This window comes from Odontesthes bonariensis, chromosome 19 (assembly GCF_027942865.1).
Source record: "Odontesthes bonariensis isolate fOdoBon6 chromosome 19, fOdoBon6.hap1, whole genome shotgun sequence".
Taxonomy (NCBI): Eukaryota; Metazoa; Chordata; class Actinopteri; order Atheriniformes; family Atherinopsidae; genus Odontesthes; species Odontesthes bonariensis.
In genome coordinates this window covers 5,583,909-5,604,688 of record NC_134524.1, presented here as the reverse complement: position 1 = coordinate 5,604,688, position 20,780 = coordinate 5,583,909, and the positions used below count along the sequence as shown (strand labels likewise).

The following is a 20,780-nucleotide window of genomic DNA, read 5'->3' as shown; positions in this document are numbered from 1 at the left end:
CTTTATCTAAATATCACTCCAACTGGGAGGGAAAACAAGAATGCTATGAAAAACTTAAACTGGTACTTTAGCACGACTATTTTATCAAAGTTAAAAAGAACAAAAAAATCTCTCTTGGCGAGGATACAACAACAAGGTAATCTTGGAACTTGGCTAGAAACAGGCTTGGAAAAGGCGAGAGTGATGCACGTGAGACCAACTGATACAACACAGTGGCACAGGACAAGGGGAGACGCAGACTCTTATGCACACAGGGATAATAGGGAACAGGTGGAATCATTCACACGACAATCAGACGGGAACACGAGAGGAAGGGCAAGTGACCTGAAACGAGAGGGAGAGTTCATATTTCAAAATAATTCAACTTTCATTTTAACTGGCATTTCAAACATGATTAATCTTTCCTCCACTTCAGGCAAAATTTAGATGGAAAAGATATAAAAATTAAATAAAATTTGATTTATAAATTAAAAAGCTCAATGACTGGACATTATTTTTACAAAAATGTTGTTATTTAGACATTTTGTGTTTGTATTTATGCTTGAAATGTTTACTGTAAGAATGCATGTGAAGCATTATTCATTTATTCAGCAGTTCAAATTAAATTCTGCAATAGAAATAAATAAATGAAGCGACTCTTATGTTATTTTTCCTGCCGTATTGTTGTTATTAAATGCAAATAGACTGTTATGTCAGACTGAAAAGCTTTCGTGTTGCATTGTGTGCATGGTGGCTGTACAGCATATCTTATCACAGAAAAGCTGAGTCTGTCAGGTGTTATGTCAGACCTATTGGCTGACAATAGTATGTGTTATTGCTTTTCCAGGCTCTTGATTTATTCTTAACTGTCCAGTCGGGAGTACTTAGGAAACAGCAGAGCAACCGTACACGCAACGACACAGAACAACATGCATGTTCTTTGGTTGAGAAAATGGAGACAAAGTACATCAATGCAAAGATGCTGTGTGAACAAATCACTTTATAAAGTGTTTACTTGAACTTCTGTTAAAAATGTTAAAGTTTGAGTTTTTTGGGGAGTGTTTTTATGGCTAAAATTTGTTCTCCTGGGGTCCTGTTCTGAGCAGCTTAGCTCCCGATCAGAATTCCTCCGATATTCTCCAAACTGAGAGTGATCCGACTGCTTTCTACTGTAGGTAGGAACACTGACTACTTAGAAGTACTTCACACAACCATACTGAAAAAAAATCCCTTTAAAAAGAGAAGCTACACTTCAAGTTTGTGTTCCATTTGATTTAATAGTTATACAGTGCATTGATACTTTATGAGAATAAGTCATTTATTTACTTTTTTATAGTTGTTAGTTTACTTTTACATCTTTAGACAGTAACAGTAGGTGTTTAAAGTGTTAAAAGCGAAAGAAGCTTTGCAAATTAGCTGTGTCATGCCATGTCATGTCATGTCACTAAATACTGAAGTGGGTGAATGAGTGCAGCTGGGGACAATGAATACAGGTGACGTGAGTGAAAAGCAATGGCAAAAACTAAACATGGACTTAAAAACTAAGACATGACTACGCATGATAAAAACGCAAAACCAAAAACATGGGGAAAACCCCATGAACGTGACAGTAACAAGTTATGATATTTTAAGAAATAACAGATTTCTTCACCCAGTCACTGCCAAGCTGTCTCCTTGGAGTCAGCGGAGGTGGCAGTAATCACCTGAGCAAAAAAATGATAAAAAAGAAAAATGACTTTAAAGGCCTTTGCACTCTTTGTGAAGTCAAACATCGGAAAAACCGTCTATGTCACCGCCCCCGCGGTGCGTAAAGGAGGTTATACCGCGCAGCCTCTGTGCGATGAGCAAACACTTCCGGGTGTGTCCGACGGTTCCTGACTTTTTGTCCGCACAACAACTTATTTTAGTCTGAAGGATTCGTGCAGAAACTTTCAGACATGACGAGCTGACGGAGGAGGGAAGAAAAGCGGACAGAAGAAGATAAAAAAGAAGAGTTTAACATCCGTGAAGGTAAAAATAAAACAGCCTGTAAATGACACTTGTTGAACCTCTGAAGTGTCCCTAGGAGGGAATCAATCACCGTCTAACCGTCGAAAATGATGATTTACTGATGCATAAAGTCGGCTTTATTGGCTTTTTCATGCGTGGAAATAGTTAAAGAGGAAGCAGAGTTCAGTGACTGCAGTGCAAAACCTGATAAGGAGAAAATATTGAACACACCCATCAAAACTAATGCAACCCACTGCTTTACTTTAACATTCACCGGCTGCTCACTGTAAACTTTATATTACGAAAATTAACTATTATCAGACAAGGATGTGTTATAAATAGTTATTTAATATAATATGCAGCTCCATGTGCTTGTTTATCATATTTCTACATATATATATTTATGCTTTATTGCTATTTTTGATTGATTATATTGTCATTTTTTTATCTTATTGCAGCTATATTACATGCATATCCCACTAAATAAGAGTTCTTTTTTAAGGCTGTCTTGCTGTTAACACTCAATTAAAACATGAAATCAATAACTTAATCTGCAAAATATTCAAACAGAACTCGTTTAGGGAGTCAGACTGTAAAGAAAAGGATGTAAAATCAAAATATCTTTGACTTATGGAAGCCTCTGACTGAACACACACCGTCATTTAACCACTATCTCGTGCAGAGAGTGTGCGGTTCATCTCCTCCAGAGACTCATGGCACATTTTTACGAGTCCGATCTTATTGCACACTTTGTTTACACCCTTTTGAGCCAAACACACCTGTAGATATTCAAATGAGCAACACGGCACACAATGGTGCAGTGTTTACCGGCCTTGTTCTGTAAGGAAGTCAGACTCGTCTTCCTTTTTCCTACACAGAAGTACTTTTTCAATGCTGTGCTGTTTCGTGCATGCTTTTTTTCTTTTACCATAGTCACACTTTAATGTGACTTTGCATCACACCGTCACTAAATAACTTGTACGTTCATAATCTGGATAATTAAGGTTTTCTGGGTCGTGACATGACTGATAAGAGACCTAAGGTCACCTCTTTCTGTTGTATTGTCCTATCAGTAAGGAGAGATCAGCTGTGTGCACTTTGTACTTGCTGTATATAAAGTCTGAGAAAAATTAACTTGACAGCCAAAGACGTTACCTCACTTCCAAGTATCTCCTAAATCGCCATAACAACAGGGTTTGTTGTCTGCCACTGAGCCGCAGGCTTCATTATATGTATGTTTTTCATGCTGCTCACGGTTATAATTACGTGTCTGACCTCCGTTCTCACAGCTGTCAATATATCCTTTAGGCTGTGCGAGCTGTGTTTTGCAGGTTGCGAGATGTGTTTAAAGTCACGGGTTTGGTTTCCCTGTGAAGGAATTGAGCCAACCCCTCATTTATGGACTTAGAGGTCCATGTTGTGTGTGTTAGCGACCACTAGGGGGCGATAGATGGCAGCAGGACAAGTGTAATGTTAAAATGTTTTGTAATGTTTTGTTTAAATGTACTTTATTGTATAAAAGTCTTGATCCAGCTCTAATTTCTTTGTAATTTTTGTCAATAGTTCTCCTTTGAAGTTTTTCTTTGGACATTTTCTGCTTCTTCCCTCATCTTCAGTCCAGTCCTTGTACCTGAGCTTCTTCAGAGGAATGTGTTTTTTCTTTGTTAGGCCACTTAACTCTGACCTATGAACCATTCAGGCAGGTAAAAGGCTCCTAACTCAAGGGATGAACCAGTGTTGTGTCCACACAGAACAGACAACTAAGCAAAGAAGCCGTTTTAAACTGGATCTTTAGGCACTTTGTTCCCAGCAGCCTGTCACAGAGACACATCATTTGTTCCCATTTCTTTAGCTGCATGTGTGAAAAACAGCTTCATAGTTTCAACTTTTTTGAACATTTACGTTTAAAACTGCTTTCAGTTACCAAAAGAGTCAAATTAATATTAGAAATTCAGTTTTAAAAAAACCTAATCACAAAATAATGAATGTTATCACGTCTAAAAGTAGAAAAAAAAAGACAATAAGAATTATATGTTATTCAACATCAAGAAAAAGTAAATAAGATTCAATTTAAAGTGATACTCCGGAGTAGATTCAACCTGGGGTCATTTGAACCGTGATATCCAGCCAAGTAGCCCACCCGCAGTTTTTTCTGATATTGGCTGAACATCAGCTGAGTTACTGAGTTATCCCGAATAGCTTCGTACAAGGGTTAATGGATCCTGGCAGTATCTCCAAAATTACCACACTAAAATCACATGCCATGACACCAAACTTCTACAGTAGTACAAATATGGTCTGTACTCACCAAACGATGCATTTGGAAGTTTGAAAATAGTCCAGGAGTAAGCTGGCAAGGCTGCTCAATTTCTCCATTGATAAAATAACTTCACAACTCTACAACATAAAAATTCATAAAAAAACATGTAGAATATAGCATATACTTTGTTGTCTACAGTAGTAGATCAACCCTCATCTTACTTTGAAGCTCCCAGCTCCCAGAAGTGACGTCGACGAAGCTTTAGCTGCAGAAAAGCTATCAGGCTTGTGTTGATAATAATAAACTCCTGGACTATGTACAAACTTCCAAATGCATCGTTTTGTGAGTACAGACCATATTTGTACTACTGTAGAAGTTTGGTGTCATGGCATGTGATTTTAGTGTGGTAATTTTGGAGATGCAGACCAGGATCCATTAATCCTTGTACGAAGCTATTCGGGATAACTCTGTAACTCAGCTGATGTTCAGCCAATATCGAAAAAACTGCGGGTGGGCTACTTGGCTGGATATCACGGTTCAAATGACCCCAGGTTGAATCTACTCCAGAGTATCGCTTTAAAGCTTAAAAAAGGAATATAAGATATAATCTAATGGCTAATTATGGAACAATTAATATAAATTAAAGGATTAAACTGTTTTATGCCACCAGAAATGAATAATCTAGAAGCTCTTTGCGGGTTTTAGACTGGAATCAAGATTTGTTCCCATTTCTTTAGCTGCATGTGTGAAAAACAGCAAAGATAACACAGTCTGACAGACAGAAAACAGGATTTCTGCAGCAACAAGGTGATTCCCAAAGAGCTGTTAGCTGAAAACTTGGCATATCTCAGCATGGTGTGCAGCGTGTCCTTAAAACATTTGAGGAAACTGGACAAGTGGAGGACAAAAGAAGTGTCAGGCGACATTACTGAAGCAGTGTGGGATCATGTTGGCAGAGAACGGAACAAAAGGCAGCCCACATCCAAAGAAGAGCTTTGGGATGTCCTTCAAGAAGCCTGGAGAACTATTCCTGAAGACTCCTTAAAGAAAGGACAGAAAGCTCGTCTGAGAGGGTTCAGGCTGTGCTGGAGGAGAAAGGAGCTCAGAGCAGATATTCACTTTAAAGCTGCTCAGAACTGAACTAACTCTGTTTCTGTATTTATATTTATGTTTCAAATTGAGGGGAGGCTCAAGATTTTAACGTCACTGCCTGCAGTTATTAAATGTCAGAGATGTTTAACTAACGACTAAGTTAGTTTTTACATCCTTAAATCCAATCTCGATGGAAATAAGATTCACAGAACTAAAGTTTTGTGCAGTGAGCTGATTGTTTTGCTTCTTTTGTGTGTCCAGGCGAGGAGGAAGATGGAGGTATCGGAGCAGGGAGGCGTTAGTGTCACATCCAGCGGCGCAGAGGAGGAGGCGCCTCAAAAGGTGAGACATCTCTGTCTGCTCCTGCTTTCCAGTTACTGCTGCTGTGCTTGTGTAGTTATGAGGAACAGGATCACTCCCTCTGGCCTGCGCGTCCGAAGCCTCAACGAATTCTCAACTACAAGCTGATAATGTTGTTGAGTGATAATAGAAGGCTTCAACAATCAACTCTTTTTTTTATTTTTCTTGAGAGGGTGTTTAGTTTCTTGAGTTTAACCCCAAAGTACGGCGATATAAGAGCCGTGTGACCTCACTCAAATGTTCATGCTTAGATCCTCTCCTCTTGGAGGTTAGACGAGTAGACCGACTCCCCTCTCAGAGGAATCCCAGAAAGATTCTGAAATAAGAAACAGTAATCCATCCTTATTAATCACAGCCTCGCTGTTACTGTTATTAACGCAGAAGAATTCTGCCCATCCGGGCTGATTGTCGTGCAAATTGCAGCTGAATCTGTCCACCATGTGCCTCAGACTGGAAAAAGTTCAAAAACTTATTTATGTTCTTAAATATACACAAAGCAACGATTTGTCATTTTAAGGTCAAATTTCCAGGTTCAGCTGATTCTGTGCTCAGCAGAGGTGGCGCACAGGAGGGCTCCAAAAACTATTCAAATGGAAGTTTCCAGCCTTTAAAGCCAGGTTCAAGTCACAGAAGGGTTACCGTGGTAACGATGAAAAGGTTTTTTTTAGCTGACATGCACATCTGCAATCAAGTCATGATAAAAACTGCAGGTTCGTGACATTGCTTCTGGTGGCGTTTTTAATTAAATCAACAGTCATTAGAAATATAAATGTCTATAAAGGGAACCATGGTAACGAAATGCTTAAAGGGATAGTTCGCCTCTTTTGACATGAAGCTGTATGACATCCCATATCAGCAACATCATTTATGAACATTTAAGAACTTTTTTACTTTTTATTTTGTTTCTGATTCTGAAAATATTCCAAAAACACGTCTCATTATGTTTTCAAGTTATTTCTCCAATAAGACATAATTATTTACATATTGAACATTTATTTCGAAATATCAGGACTTCATTTCTCAAGATGAAACTTAGGATATTAGAAGTGATATGTTCTTTATTTTGATATAAATAGATAGATCTCCTTCTTTTTTATTCTTTAGAGTTAATTCATATTGTTATTAAAATATTATTATTATTATTATATTATATTGTTACTATTTTATTTTTTAAATAAAATATCAGAAGGGAGAGAAAATAGCACCAAGCGATTGTGAGGTCTGAATTTTTCCTGGAGAACGATTTTGTGATCCAAATGTATTACTCTTTTGAACGCATATTGTTTTGAGAAGCAAAACGCTTTATTTTTTAAACCCCAGCCAACTAGCTTCCTTCATCTACCTTCATCAACGCCAAAACTCGGCTCACAGGACGCAGCAGGGGGTAAGAAAATGTTCATAAATGATGTTGCTAATATGGGATGTCATACAGCTTCATGTCAAAAGAGGCGAACTATCCCTTTAACAGAGAGTCAAGGACTAAACATCTGCATGAAAGAGAGGGTTTGAGTCTCTGATAAAGCTTTGAAAAGGCCGCAGTAGAAGTCAAAGCAAAGCAGTGTGGTCAGTCATGTCCTCAGAGATGCGACGTGTTCATGGTGAATTTAAACCAGACATCAGAGCTAAATAGCTTGCTGCTACTGAGAGGAATGTGCCTTTAAGAGGCCGTAGTCGGGATTGGGAACGTCGGGGTCGCCCTCCGGCCTCTCTAACCTTTGGAAAGAGCAAACGTGGACCCGCTGAGGTTGCTTTGCGTCACCACATGCTTCTCTGTCTCTTCAATGTGACACGAGAACTGTGAGCCAGTTTCCTCCGGGCCGGCGAGCCGCCCGCAGGTGTGCGTCCGTCTTTCTTCTCGTTGTGAGGACGGCGTTTCAGATCCAGGTCGGACCCAGGATCAGGTGCGTTCAGACCTCCCTTCTGTGACATCTGACTGCTTCCTGCCGGTGACCTCTGACCTCCCGTCGACGCTGTGACTCCTGACCCTTTCTCAAGGCCTGAGGCTCATTCTGCATTCAGGAACTGCAGGAAATGTTAGCCTCAGGGGAAAAGGGAGATTCTTTTCATCCTTTAGCGTCAACAAACTCAGTTAAAAAGGAGATGATGGAGACTGAGGTATAAATTCTACAGCAGGTTGATTTATGGGGCCAAAGATGGGATGTTTTTAGGTTTCAATCGTCTTTTTTTTTTGTTATTATCCATCCTCCAACTCCAAGGCTGTGTTCGAAACCTCCTACTACTCCCACTACTCCTACTATCTTTAACTTTTTTTAAGTTCCCGGATGCATACTAGATTCTCCGAAATGTTGGGTATGCATCATGAGGTTACTACTCATACTCAAACTACCCAAGATGCAACGTAACGTGACGTCGCCGATCGTCATTTCCTGTCAAAACGGCAGTTTCAAGCTAGCTACAACGAGGGTAGGTTCACTTCCTGTTTTCAAAACAAAAGCACCAATTGTATCGTAATGGCTTTCCCTATGGTAAAAGGCAACGGGTATTTTATTTTGTGAAAATAACCAGAAGTGCGTTGCTCACTGCGGCTAGCTTTAGTAGCGTTGAATTCTAGGGAACAAAATTGTAAATAGCCGGTATTTTGTCAGATTTTCAACACGTTGGGGATCTAAACGACTACTTTCTCTCCTGAAAATGTTTCAAATGTTGCTAAAGTTTACAGAGTTTAGAGCTTTAGGTGAAATCAGCTTCAGGCCGGCTGATTTCGGCTCGGGCAGGAGCGAAATGCATTGTGGGTAAACGCTCTGCATACTGTCTGATCGATGAGTATGCAGTATGAAGTATGGAAGTATGTAGTAGGCGGTTTCGAACACAACCCAAGTCTGAGCTTTGATGAAGTAAAAGTTCAGACTGCCAGGAACGTTAAAACCACTTTGATGCAAACTGTCTCCACCGCCTGTGGGACTTTGTTGAACCATTTGTTTACCCGCGCTGATGATCTCTACAGGAAGCGAACAGTAACTGCAACCACTCCGACAACAATGTCACTTCCTGTCCAGCTGAAGCCACGCCGGAGGTCACAGAAACGGAGCAAAGCAAAGGTAAATCAGGGGCGGGTGCACACACTGTCACGTTGAACTGGATAACAACCACAGCTTTCATGTCTGATCTAAATATTCTCAATCAGAAACGAAGCAAAATGATCCTCCACCTGCTTCCAAAACCACTGAAAACGTTCTCAAATATCTGGGTGGATGAAAAACTAGATACTGATCAAGTTAAGACTAAAACTCAACATTAGTGTTCATGAGCCACACTTTGATTTAATTTCACTTTTATAGGTGGTATTATTGTTTTCCAAACTGCCTTGTTAGGTTATGAAGGATGAAAAATGTTCAAATTAAGATGTGAATTCAGCTTTTAATTATATTTGTGGATAAAAAGGGAAACATTTGAATTACTTCTTATATGTATAATTACATGAACTGTTCTAAAATCTGAAGCCAGCTCTCATTTCTGCATATTTTCCTTCTACGCAGCCAGACTGTCTTATTATCTTTGATAGTCTCTTTTTCTTTGGCCATTAGCTGCTTTTTCACTCATTTTCAGTCCGGTTCTTGTACCTTTTTTCTGCTGATAATCCACTTAAAGCCATTTTAAATTGGAAATTTAGGCACTTTGTTCCCAGCAGCCTGTCACAGAGACACATCATTTGTTCCCATTTCTTTAGCTGCATCTATAAAAAACAGCAAAGATAAAAAAAACTATATACAGCAGATGAACTGTATCAACTTGTAAATTAGGCTAAAATGTATTGAAGTTCATAGCATCGTTGACCTCTGACCTCCAGAGCTCCCGGTGACACCACAGACACCAACAAGTGGACCTGTGGTCATTCAGGGCAGCAACAAGAACCCGGCCAGCGAGAAGCTGCAGCGGGTCCGCAAGTGGAGCATCACCAAATACAAGGTGGGAGGAGACTAGCCCACGTTTGTCTCTGTTCATCTATCACAGATGTTTCTTTTTTTTAAACATTTATTTATTAAGAATTTTGTTCATTTTAGAAACAAACAGAGATCAATACAAAACAGCACAATGGCACAGTAAGGTACATAAAAATATAATAAAACAAAACAAAATAGAGAAAGGATAAAGCATAAATAAAGCAGGCATATGGTTTGTACTCACACAAATCCACACTAAAATCATAAATAAAGATTACATTATAATATTAAAAAAAAAAACTAAAAAGACCAGAGATTAAATGAATAAATCAAATAAAGACAACTAAGTCCTATTTGTCATCCATCCAAACATCTACATCCATATTGTTATTCTCAAGAAAATGATAGAAAATATTCCATATTTTCCAAAACTTGTCAACATTGTTCTTTGTTGAGTAGCTTATTTTTTCTAAAGCAACATAAAAGGTCAATCCCCTCAACCATTGTGCTGTAGTACACGGCGTGTCTGACTTCCAAGAGCAGGCAATACAACGTTTGGCTTCCAAGAAACAAATGTTCAGCAAAGATTTGACTTTTTGGGTGGTAATGAAGCCCTGCTCTGGGTAGAGATTTAATATGCATAATTTTGGCTTAAGAGGAACCTCCTTACCAATGATTTGGCTAGCCAGGTCTAATACTCTTTTCCAAAATGATAGTACCTGTGGACATTCCCTGATACAATGGAATAAAGCACCTTTTTGGTCTTTGCATTTGAGGCAAGTGTCAGGTATGCTGGGATTAAAGCGGTGCAGTTCAGCTGGAGTTATATATATATAGTCTAGTTAGCCATCTATACTGCAGTAGTTTTGAATTTGTATTGATGGATTGGGTCTGAGCAATGAGACATGCACCTGACCATTCCTGCTCTGTTAAATCCAAGTCCGTTCTCCACGCTTTTAGTAAGCATTCAGATCACTCTTTAGACTTACTTACAAACAGCTTATGTAACAATGAAATCTGGCCCCTGTTCGGTAAGAAAGTCAAAATGTAGTCTTCCAGAGAAGTTAGGGTTTCACAGATGTTTGGTCAAGAAACATCTGTCTGATCAGCAGTGACACCTCTCCCCCGCAGTGTACCCGGCAGGCGCTGTCGGAGAAGCTGGGCCGTGGGTCCCGTACGGTGGATCTGGACCTGGAGCCGCGCCTCGAGCTGCTCAAAGACGACCGACAGCGCTACGATCACATGACCAAGCTGGCTCAGACGCTGGCCGCCCAGCTCGCCCAGTTCACCGTCACCCAGAGGACTCTGGGGGACGCCTTCTCCGAGCTCAGCGTGAAAACACCGACGCTCCACGTAAGTCCTGAAAGCATCTTCCAGATGGACCGCGCCGCCTTCAGAGACGCTCTGATGGCGCCGCAGGACGACCGTCCAGTTTGGTGATGATCGATGTTGCTTCCTTAAAACTTCAGGTGGAGTTCGGCCTGAACGCAGAGGCTCAGAAGTTCCTCTCAAAGAGCGGCGAGACTCTGGCCGCGGCCCTCAACAGCTTCACATCCGACATGGACACGCTGGTGAATAAAACCATCGAGGACACCATGATCAACGGCAAGCAGTACGAGGCTGCCAGGTGGGTGGAATACGCACCTCCTCTTTACTTTACCAGAGTCAGCTAAAGGCGAGCAGGAATTCTGGGAAATGTAGGACATGACTGACAAAAACATCTTTTAAACGTGGGGAGTTCAACCTAGATCAGATCAAATCAAATTTATTTATATAGCATATTTCATGTACAAACAATTAAAAGTGCTTCTCATAAAATAAAAGCATTGCAGCAGGGAGTGGAAGAAGCATTAAAAATACATAAAAGAATATAAAGAGAAACAAATAAAATCATTTAAATGAATTTAAAAACCAGCAACAGTCAAGATAAATTCAAAGATATCGTGCAGATTTCATGCATAGACACATGAGAACAGAAATGTTTTTAACCTGGATTTAAAAATGTCTCCATTTGGTGAAAGTTTAATCTCATTGTGCAGCTCCTCAAGCTTTAATTGGCGATTCGCATAGCAGCTTATAACAATATGGTAACAATAACAATAAATTTTTTCAAATAACACACAGCGAATACTGCACAGTATTAAGTATTTTTATTAAGTATTATTTAAGGCTTAATGGTGTTTCCTAAAGGGGGCACACTGTTAAACCTGGCAACGCAGTCCACTTTAACCACCGTCACACTTGACCGCAGAGCACGCTAGCTCCTTTAGCCAGCGCGAGATGCAGGCACAATGGATCGGTTTTTAATTAAAAAAAGGGCAAAAACCAGCACAAAAACCATGCTCATCCTGAATGTCTCACTATGATTACAACAACAAACTACAAATACAACATGAAGAAAGTCGAGGACATGCACGCCAGCTTCTGCTCATCCCAGTATTAAGGTAAATGTGGTCTTAATTGAACATGTATTGGCTGTGTTGTTTCTTTTTTTGTGGGTTGTTTTATATGTAGAAATGCATATTTGCAAAAGGGGAACTTAGTATGTTGTCGTAAAAGTGGCTCTTTCCTTGATTTTGCTGCCAATGTGGCTCTTGTGAAAAAAATAGTGAGTATCACTGACCTAGATGTACAATCTGGTTTCCAAAATAGAAGGGACGCTGTGTAAAGTGAAATGATTCCAGCTGCCAACCAAAAACAGGACAGTTTCTAACAAGGATCTGAAACAAAAACAATACAGCATGGCTGTCGGATCTTTATCAAACACCTTGTAAAGAGTGTAACAAGTAAAATATATATATATTTCATAAATAAGTGACTTCCACAATTACTTTTTAATGTTACTGCAGAGTCAAAACGCTTTGCACCATCATTAGCAGCTCATAAGGTTGATCTTTATTCCCCGCTCCTGTTGTACCTTTTGTGAACTCTCAGTTTGAGACGCCATGTTTTTACCCCGACTTCCAGAATTGAGTATGACGCGTACAGAGTCGACCTGGAGGAGCTGAACCTGGGGCCCCGGGACACCACCACCCTGCCTAAGCTGGAGGGGGCCCAGAAGGACTTCCAGGGCCAGAGGGAGCGCTACCAGAAAGTCAGAGACGACCTGTCCGTCAAAGTCAAGCTGCTGGAGGAGAACCGGGTGAGAGGGAAAGGAGAAACAACGCCTGGTGTTATCTAATTAATCTTAATCTGAACCGCAGAGTCTCCAAGTTACACGACTGACAATCTGTGACTTTAAAGATGTCGAAGCTCGATCTGTAACTTTAAAGATGCCGCAGCTCGATCTGTAACTTTAAAGATGCCGAAGCTCGATCTGTGACTTTAAAGATGCCGAAGCTCGATCTGTAACTTTAAAGATGCCGAAGCTCGATCTGTAACTTTAAAGATTCTGTAACTTTAAAGATGCCGAAGCTCGATCTGTGACTTTAAAGATGCCGAAGCTCGATCTGTGACTTTAAAGATGCCGAAGCTCGATCTGTAACTTTAAAGATGCCGAAGCTCGATCTGTAACTTTAAAGATGCCGCAGCTCGATCTGTGACTTTAAAGATGCCGAAGCTCGATCTGTGACTTTAAAGATGCCGAAGCTCGATCTGTGACTTTAAAGATGCCGAAGCTCGATCTGTGACTTTAAAGATGCCGAAGCTCGATCTGTGACTTTAAAGATGCCGAAGCTCGATCTGTGACTTTAAAGATGCCGAAGCTCGATCTGTAACTTTAAAGATGCCGAAGCTCGATCTGTAACTTTAAAGATGCCGCAGCTCGATCTGTGACTTTAAAGATGCCGAAGCTCGATCTGTAACTTTAAAGATGCCGAAGCTCGATCTGTGACTTTAAAGATGCCGAAGCTCGATCTGTGACTTTGAAGATGCCGAAGCTCGATCTGTGACTTTAAAGATGCCGAAGCTCGATCTGTGACTTTAAAGATGCCGAAGCTCGATCTGTGACTTTAAAGATGCCGAAGCTCGATCTGTGACTTTAAAGATGCCGAAGCTCGATCTGTGACTTTAAAGATGCCGAAGCTCGATCTGTGACTTTAAAGATGCCGAAGCTCGATCTGTAACTTTAAAGATGCCGAAGCTCGATCTGTGACTTTAAAGATGTCGAAGCTCGATCTGTAACTTTAAAGATGCCGAAGCTCGATCTGTAACTTTAAAGATGCCGAAGCTCGATCTGTAACTTTAAAGATGCCGCAGCTCGATCTGTAACTTTAAAGATGCCGAAGCTCGATCTGTGACTTTAAAGATGCCGAAGCTCGATCTGTGACTTTAAAGATGCCGAAGCTCGATCTGTAACTTTAAAGATGCCGCAGCTCGATCTGTGACTTTAAAGATGCCGAAGCTCGATCTGTAACTTTAAAGATGCCGAAGCTCGATCTGTGACTTTAAAGATGCCGAAGCTCGATCTGTGACTTTAAAGATGCCGAAGCTCGATCTGTAACTTTAAAGATGCCGAAGCTCAATCTGTAACTTTAAAGATTCTGTAACTTTAAAGATTCTGTAACTTTAAAGATTCTGTAACTTTAAAGATTCTGTAACTTTAAAGATGCCGAAGCTCGATCTGTAACTTTAAAGATGCCGAAGCTCGATCTGTAACTTTAAAGATGCCGAAGCTCGATCTGTAACTTTAAAGATGCCGAAGCTCGATCTGTAACTTTAAAGATGCCGAAGCTCGATCTGTAACTTTAAAGATTCTGTAACTTTAAAGATGCCGAAGCTCGATCTGTAACTTTAAAGATTCTGTAACTTTAAAGATGCCGAAGCTCGATCTGTAACTTTAAAGATGCCGAAGCTCGATCTGTAACTTTAAAGATGCCGAAGCTCGATCTGTAACTTTAAAGATGCCGAAGCTCGATCTGTGACTTTAAAGATGCCGAAGCTCGATCTGTAACTTTAAAGATGCCGAAGCTCGATCTGTGACTTTAAAGATGCCGAAGCTCGATCTGTGACTTTAAAGATGCCGAAGCTCGATCTGTGACTTTAAAGATGCCGAAGCTCGATCTGTGACTTTAAAGATGCCGAAGCTCGATCTGTGACTTTAAAGATGCCGAAGCTCGATCTGTAACTTTAAAGATGCCGAAGCTCGATCTGTGACTTTAAAGATGCCGAAGCTCGATCTGTGACTTTAAAGATGCCGAAGCTCGATCTGTAACTTTAAAGATGCCGCAGCTCGATCTGTGACTTTAAAGATGCCGAAGCTCGATCTGTAACTTTAAAGATGCCGAAGCTCGATCTGTAACTTTAAAGATGCCGAAGCTCGATCTGTGACTTTAAAGATGTCGAAGCTCGATCTGTAACTTTAAAGATGCCGAAGCTCGATCTGTGACTTTAAAGATGTCGAAGCTCGATCTGTAACTTTAAAGATGCCGAAGCTCGATCTGTAACTTTAAAGATGCCGAAGCTCGATCTGTAACTTTAAAGATGCCGCAGCTCGATCTGTAACTTTAAAGATGCCGAAGCTCGATCTGTGACTTTAAAGATGCCGAAGCTCGATCTGTGACTTTAAAGATGCCGAAGCTCGATCTGTAACTTTAAAGATGCCGCAGCTCGATCTGTGACTTTAAAGATGCCGAAGCTCGATCTGTAACTTTAAAGATGCCGAAGCTCGATCTGTGACTTTAAAGATGCCGAAGCTCGATCTGTAACTTTAAAGATGCCGAAGCTCGATCTGTGACTTTAAAGATGCCGAAGCTCGATCTGTGACTTTAAAGATGCCGAAGCTCGATCTGTGACTTTAAAGATGCCGAAGCTCGATCTGTAACTTTAAAGATTCTGTAACTTTAAAGATGCCGAAGCTCAATCTGTAACTTTAAAGATTCTGTAACTTTAAAGATTCTGTAACTTTAAAGATTCTGTAACTTTAAAGATTCTGTAACTTTAAAGATGCCGAAGCTCGATCTGTAACTTTAAAGATGCCGAAGCTCGATCTGTAACTTTAAAGATGCCGAAGCTCGATCTGTAACTTTAAAGATGCCGAAGCTCGATCTGTAACTTTAAAGATGCCGAAGCTCGATCTGTGACTTTAAAGATGCCGAAGCTCGATCTGTAACTTTAAAGATTCTGTAACTTTAAAGATGCCGAAGCTCGATCTGTAACTTTAAAGATGCCGAAGCTCGATCTGTAACTTTAAAGATGCCGAAGCTCGATCTGTAACTTTAAAGATGCCGAAGCTCGATCTGTAACTTTAAAGATGCCGAAGCTCGATCTGTGACTTTAAAGATGCCGAAGCTCGATCTGTAACTTTAAAGATGCCGAAGCTCGATCTGTAACTTTAAAGATTCTGTAACTTTAAAGATGCCGAAGCTCGATCTGTAACTTTAAAGATGCCGAAGCTCGATCTGTGACTTTAAAGATGCCGAAGCTCGATCTGTGACTTTAAAGATGCCGAAGCTCGATCTGTGACTTTAAAGATGCCGAAGCTCGATCTGTGACTTTAAAGATGCCGAAGCTCGATCTGTGACTTTAAAGATGCCGAAGCTCGATCTGTGACTTTGAAGATGCCGAAGCTCAATCTGTAACTTTAAAGATGCCAAAGCTCGATCTGTAACTTTAAAGATGCCGAAGCTCAATATGTAACTTTAAAGATTCTGTAACTTTAAAGATGCCGAAGCTCGATCTGTAACTTTAAAGATGTCGAAGCTCAATCTGTAACTTTAAAGATGCCGAAGCTCGATCTGTAAATTTAAAGATGCCGAAGCTCAATATGTAACTTTAAAGATTCTGTAACTTTAAAGATGCCGAAGCTCGATCTGTAACTTTAAAGATGCCGAAGCTCGATCTGTAAATTTAAAGATGCCGAAGCTCAATATGTAACTTTAAAGATTCTGTGACTTTAAAGATGCCGAAGCTCGATCTGTGACTTTAAAGATGCCGAAGCTCGATCTGTGACTTTAAAGATGCCGAAGCTCGATCTGTGACTTTAAAGATGCCGAAGCTCGATCTGTGACTTTAAAGATGCCGAAGCTCGATCTGTGACTTTGAAGATGCCGAAGCTCAATCTGTAACTTTAAAGATGCCAAAGCTCGATCTGTAACTTTAAAGATGCCGAAGCTCAATATGTAACTTTAAAGATTCTGTAACTTTAAAGATGCCGAAGCTCGATCTGTAACTTTAAAGATGTCGAAGCTCAATCTGTAACTTTAAAGATGCCGAAGCTCGATCTGTAAATTTAAAGATGCCGAAGCTCAATATGTAACTTTAAAGATTCTGTAACTTTAAAGATGCCGAAGCTCGATCTGTAACTTTAAAGATGCCGAAGCTCAATCTGTCACTTTAAAGATTCTGTGACTTTAAAGATGCCGAAGCTCAATATGTAACTTTAAAGATTCTGTAACTTTAAAGATGCCGAAGCTCGATCTGTAACTTTAAAGATTCTGTAACTTTAAAGATGCCGAAGCTCGATCTGTAACTTTAAAGATGCCGAAGCTCGATCTGTAACTTTAAAGATGCCGAAGCTCGATCTGTGACTTTAAAGATGCCGAAGCTCGATCTGTGACTTTAAAGATTCTGTGACTTTAAAGATGCCGAAGCTCGATCTGTAACTTTAAAGATGCCAAAGCTCGATCTGTAACTTTAAAGATTCTGTGACTTTAAAGATGCCGAAGCTCAATCTGTAACTTTAAAGATTCTGTAACTTTAAAGATGCCGAAGCTCGATCTGTAACTTTAAAGATGCCGAAGCTCAATCTGTGACTTTAAAGATTCTGTAACTTTAAAGATTCTGTAACTTTAAAGATGCCGAAGCTCGATCTGTGACTTTAAAGATTCTGTAACTTTAAAGATGCCGAAGCTCGATCTGTAACTTTAAAGATGCCAAAGCTCGATCTGTAACTTTAAAGATTCTGTGACTTTAAAGATGCCGAAGCTCAATCTGTGACTTTTAAAGGTTCGACAGTATGAAACGGACTAATCCTTCCTTTTGTGTCTGCAGGTGAAAGTCCTCCATAATCAGCTATGGCTGCTCCACGGCGCCGTTGCTGCTCACTGTTTGTCGTGTCACGGTTTCCTGGAACAAAACATGCATCAGGCTGTCCAACACCTCAACAACCCCGACGTGGACGCCCCCTCCTGGCTGGAGGAGAGCTGACGCAACAATTAAAAACAACAAAAAAACACAGGTGGACCCATGTGATTGGGGCTGAGGGGAATCAGTTTGGATAGCGGTGAAACTGGGGTCGCCTGGATCGGTGGGTGCGTAGTTAATTTATACCAGAATGGAACTCAACTTTGTAGGTTTGTGATGGACTTCCTGCCTTTGGAAAGGTCCTAAAAATGGGTGTTTGCATCAGACGTAGAGGAGCTGGTGGAAAAGTAATTCATTTCGGATGGTGAATGGGTTCTGAGCTAACTCGTGTAGGTCGGGGTAGGCCTTTAAAATGTCTCCGAATTATTGTGGAGCTGCATAAAAAGTCATTCTAAAAATTCTGTTTTTATACCCTATAAATAAATGTATGAATAGACGTAGAAAAAGTCATAAATGTACAGTATGCCTGCCCCCCCCAAACTGGGTTTTCTTGCTTCAACATCCATCTAATCCTTTGTGAGGCACTAAGCCTCTCTTTGAACTTGAAGAATCCGCTGCCACTGCAGTCAGAAGCTCACAGCATCTAAAAGTGCCTCAATAACGCTGCTGGAAGCCATGTGTGGAGCAGATAAGTGCTGCCACAGTCTGCCACAGCTCAGAACCAGCCAGGCTCCATGATTAAACCTCCCAATGAGGCCCGTGCTTCTCACTTCTTTTATAAACAAAGACGCTTCTCAGGTGGCAGCCGGGTAAAAAAACAAAACTGTTTGTTCTTAAATATTTTGAATTACAAGTCATAAAGGGATTCACGAGGGTTCGTATTTTGCAACACAGATTTGTGAGTAGATTTAATATCAGTGAAATACCAAAAAAAAAAAACACAGTTTTTAAACCAGATAGTTGAAGTTGAATGAATGGTGACCTGTAAATGTAACGTTCCTGATATAGATTGAGCTTGAGAAACTCGTCTAATTAGCTGCAGGTCATTTTCTTTTGGTTTGCATCACATGCAACAAATCCAGAGTCCAATAATGTGGATCCAGCCAAAATGTTTTTCATATGTAAGCAATGTTGTTTTGTTGGTAATCAGCTTTGTTGTTGCCTTTTTAGATTTATTTTCAACCTTATGGGAACAGATTTGGTTTCAGTTGGACTCTGGTTGAGACCAACAATTTTCTACAAGCCAAAAACTGTTGCTGGGAGTTTTCTAATGGTGTCTTTTTTTTTGATTGGATGCTGCCACCTTTTCCTCAGTCGGGGTTTCGGTGTTTAATTACTTTAATGAATTTTCTCAGGTTGGATCCTGGTTATTTTCTTTTTCTTTTTTCATTCACACGACAACGGACCAAAGATTTGCTTTGAATCAAAACATGTTGCAACATTTGATCAGAAACCAAAGTTTTTCAGCTCATTTTAGCTTCCTGGGAGAACATTTGTCTCATCGAGACCAGTAAAAACTGATGTTGATGATATTTGTTGCTGAAGTTTGGCATTAAGACGATGTCTGAATGTTCATTCACGGGGGTGAGTAGCTGCACCGCTCATGACATTTACAAAGAAAAAGCTGTAAAGGCAAATATTTGCTACGAGCCAGAAAAGTTACCACTGTACGCCGACAATGTTGCCTTTTCTGTTGGTGAAGAAATGTTAGATTCATCTCACTTTTGTGGCAAGTTAATCAGCTTCCAAAGTGTTAGCATTAACTTCCTTTCATCAAAAACTTCTTTCCCCTCAGTGTATGTAAGCTTTTTCTTCTTTTAAGCTGCATAGACGGATACTTCAACACACTCCAGTTGATGAATAGCTTCCTGCACTTTATTCGTTTTAACTTTTTTTGTGAAAATAGAAAAATAAAAACTATTTGAGTTGCAGGTCTTTACTCTTTGTTTTGTTGGTGAGGAGAGGTTTGTATCAGTTAAGGTTTTACCGAACAATTTATCAGTTATTTGAACATTGTTTGAGCCATTCTTAAACCAGTCGGCTGTTATATGTTCTACAGACCAGGAAGAACAATGTGGAGACTAAAAGTCTTAATTAGCTTGATTGAAAATGCGGATTTGTTTTGGGTTTTTTTTTTTCATTCTTTTGTAATGTTTGATTGAGACCAAACAATTGTTGACTTTTTTATGGTCAAAAGTACGGATAAAATGGAAATATATCATTTTAAATAATGAGTTTGGTGTTTGCGTCACATTTTTAACCACTTCCGTTAATTTGTCCTCCCACTCTGTTCACTTTATTTGCACTTAAAGCTTAATCTGCCTTAAATATCTCTTACAATGAAATGTTCATTAAAGTGACTCCTTTCATGTATGAATGTGTTTTTGTTTGTGTACATTTACCTCTAAGACAACTATGCAATGACTGTGGATGCTTCTGTGTCATCATAACCTCGTGAAAACCTTTTATTTATATATGATGTGTATTCTGCCAGCAGCTGAGGAAGGTCTTGTTTGAAAATATTGTGGCATTAAAGGGAAATTTCATTAAATCCAGAAATATCAAAACAAAGAGCTTTGACTTTACAGGAAAGCTGTCTCTTTCTTCAAAAAATTTGAAGTAATCACGCTACTTTTTGATTGTGTTTGAACAATTCAAAGCATTGTCCAGGACGATCGTTACATCTGCCTCAGGGGTTGTAATGAATAAATCCTGTCCACTGGTTTTTACAACGTGGACATCGGTGTGTCGTCCTCTCATTAATTGAGTACCAAACGCCCTGAAACAGAAAAATCCCCACTTTGTTTAAAGGCTTTTTTCCCACGTGTGTTTGTTTCCTTCTAAATGTTTACATCGGCATTATTTTAATGACATTTCAAGTACTTTTTGGCTTTTTGTTTGGACTGAAACATGATGCATCCGTGAAAAAAGTGTCACATTTTCACATTTTCACTCATAGATTACCATGTTGGATAATCTGGGAATCTATGCTCCATGAAATATCAGAATAGGGTGAAGAATTGTGCTCCAAAGATGCCAGAACAGCCTTGAATTCAGTTAGATTGAAATGATGACAACGTGAAACCAAGAAAGCAGCAAATTATTGATGAATTAACTTGCTTTAATGTTCAGAAAACTGTCCCCAATAAAAGCTGCAGCCTTGAGTTATATTTATTCGGTGAGAACTCACAACAACCTCCGTAGCCTGCTCCTTTAACCTCTCTGTTGTCACGTGT

General features: G+C 39.9%; 1 protein-coding gene across 1 annotated transcript; it reads left to right on the top strand.

Annotated features, from left to right (window-relative positions):
• Window positions 1–1,822: 1,822 nt before the first annotated feature.
• On the top strand, window positions 1,823–19,917 carry LOC142369033 (arfaptin-1-like). Its single transcript, XM_075451262.1, has 8 exons — window positions 1,823–1,989; window positions 5,582–5,662; window positions 8,646–8,739; window positions 9,489–9,607; window positions 10,714–10,935; window positions 11,052–11,209; window positions 12,550–12,724; window positions 17,512–19,917. The coding sequence occupies exons 2-8, from the start codon at window positions 5,594–5,596 to the stop codon at window positions 17,665–17,667; spliced, it is 993 nt and encodes a 330-aa protein (XP_075307377.1). The 5' UTR covers window positions 1,823–1,989; window positions 5,582–5,593; the 3' UTR covers window positions 17,668–19,917.
• The last annotated feature ends 863 nt before the right edge of the window (window positions 19,918–20,780 follow it).

Coding starts and splice junctions, on each gene's coding strand:
- LOC142369033 (XM_075451262.1), top strand. CDS start 5,594: ATGGAGGTATCGGAGCAGGGAGGCGTTAGTGTCACATCCAGCGGCGCA. Junction 8,740..9,488: donor AGAAACGGAGCAAAGCAAAG/GTAAATCAGGGG, acceptor TCTGACCTCCAG/AGCTCCCGGTGACACCACAG. Junction 9,608..10,713: donor GGAGCATCACCAAATACAAG/GTGGGAGGAGAC, acceptor TCTCCCCCGCAG/TGTACCCGGCAGGCGCTGTC.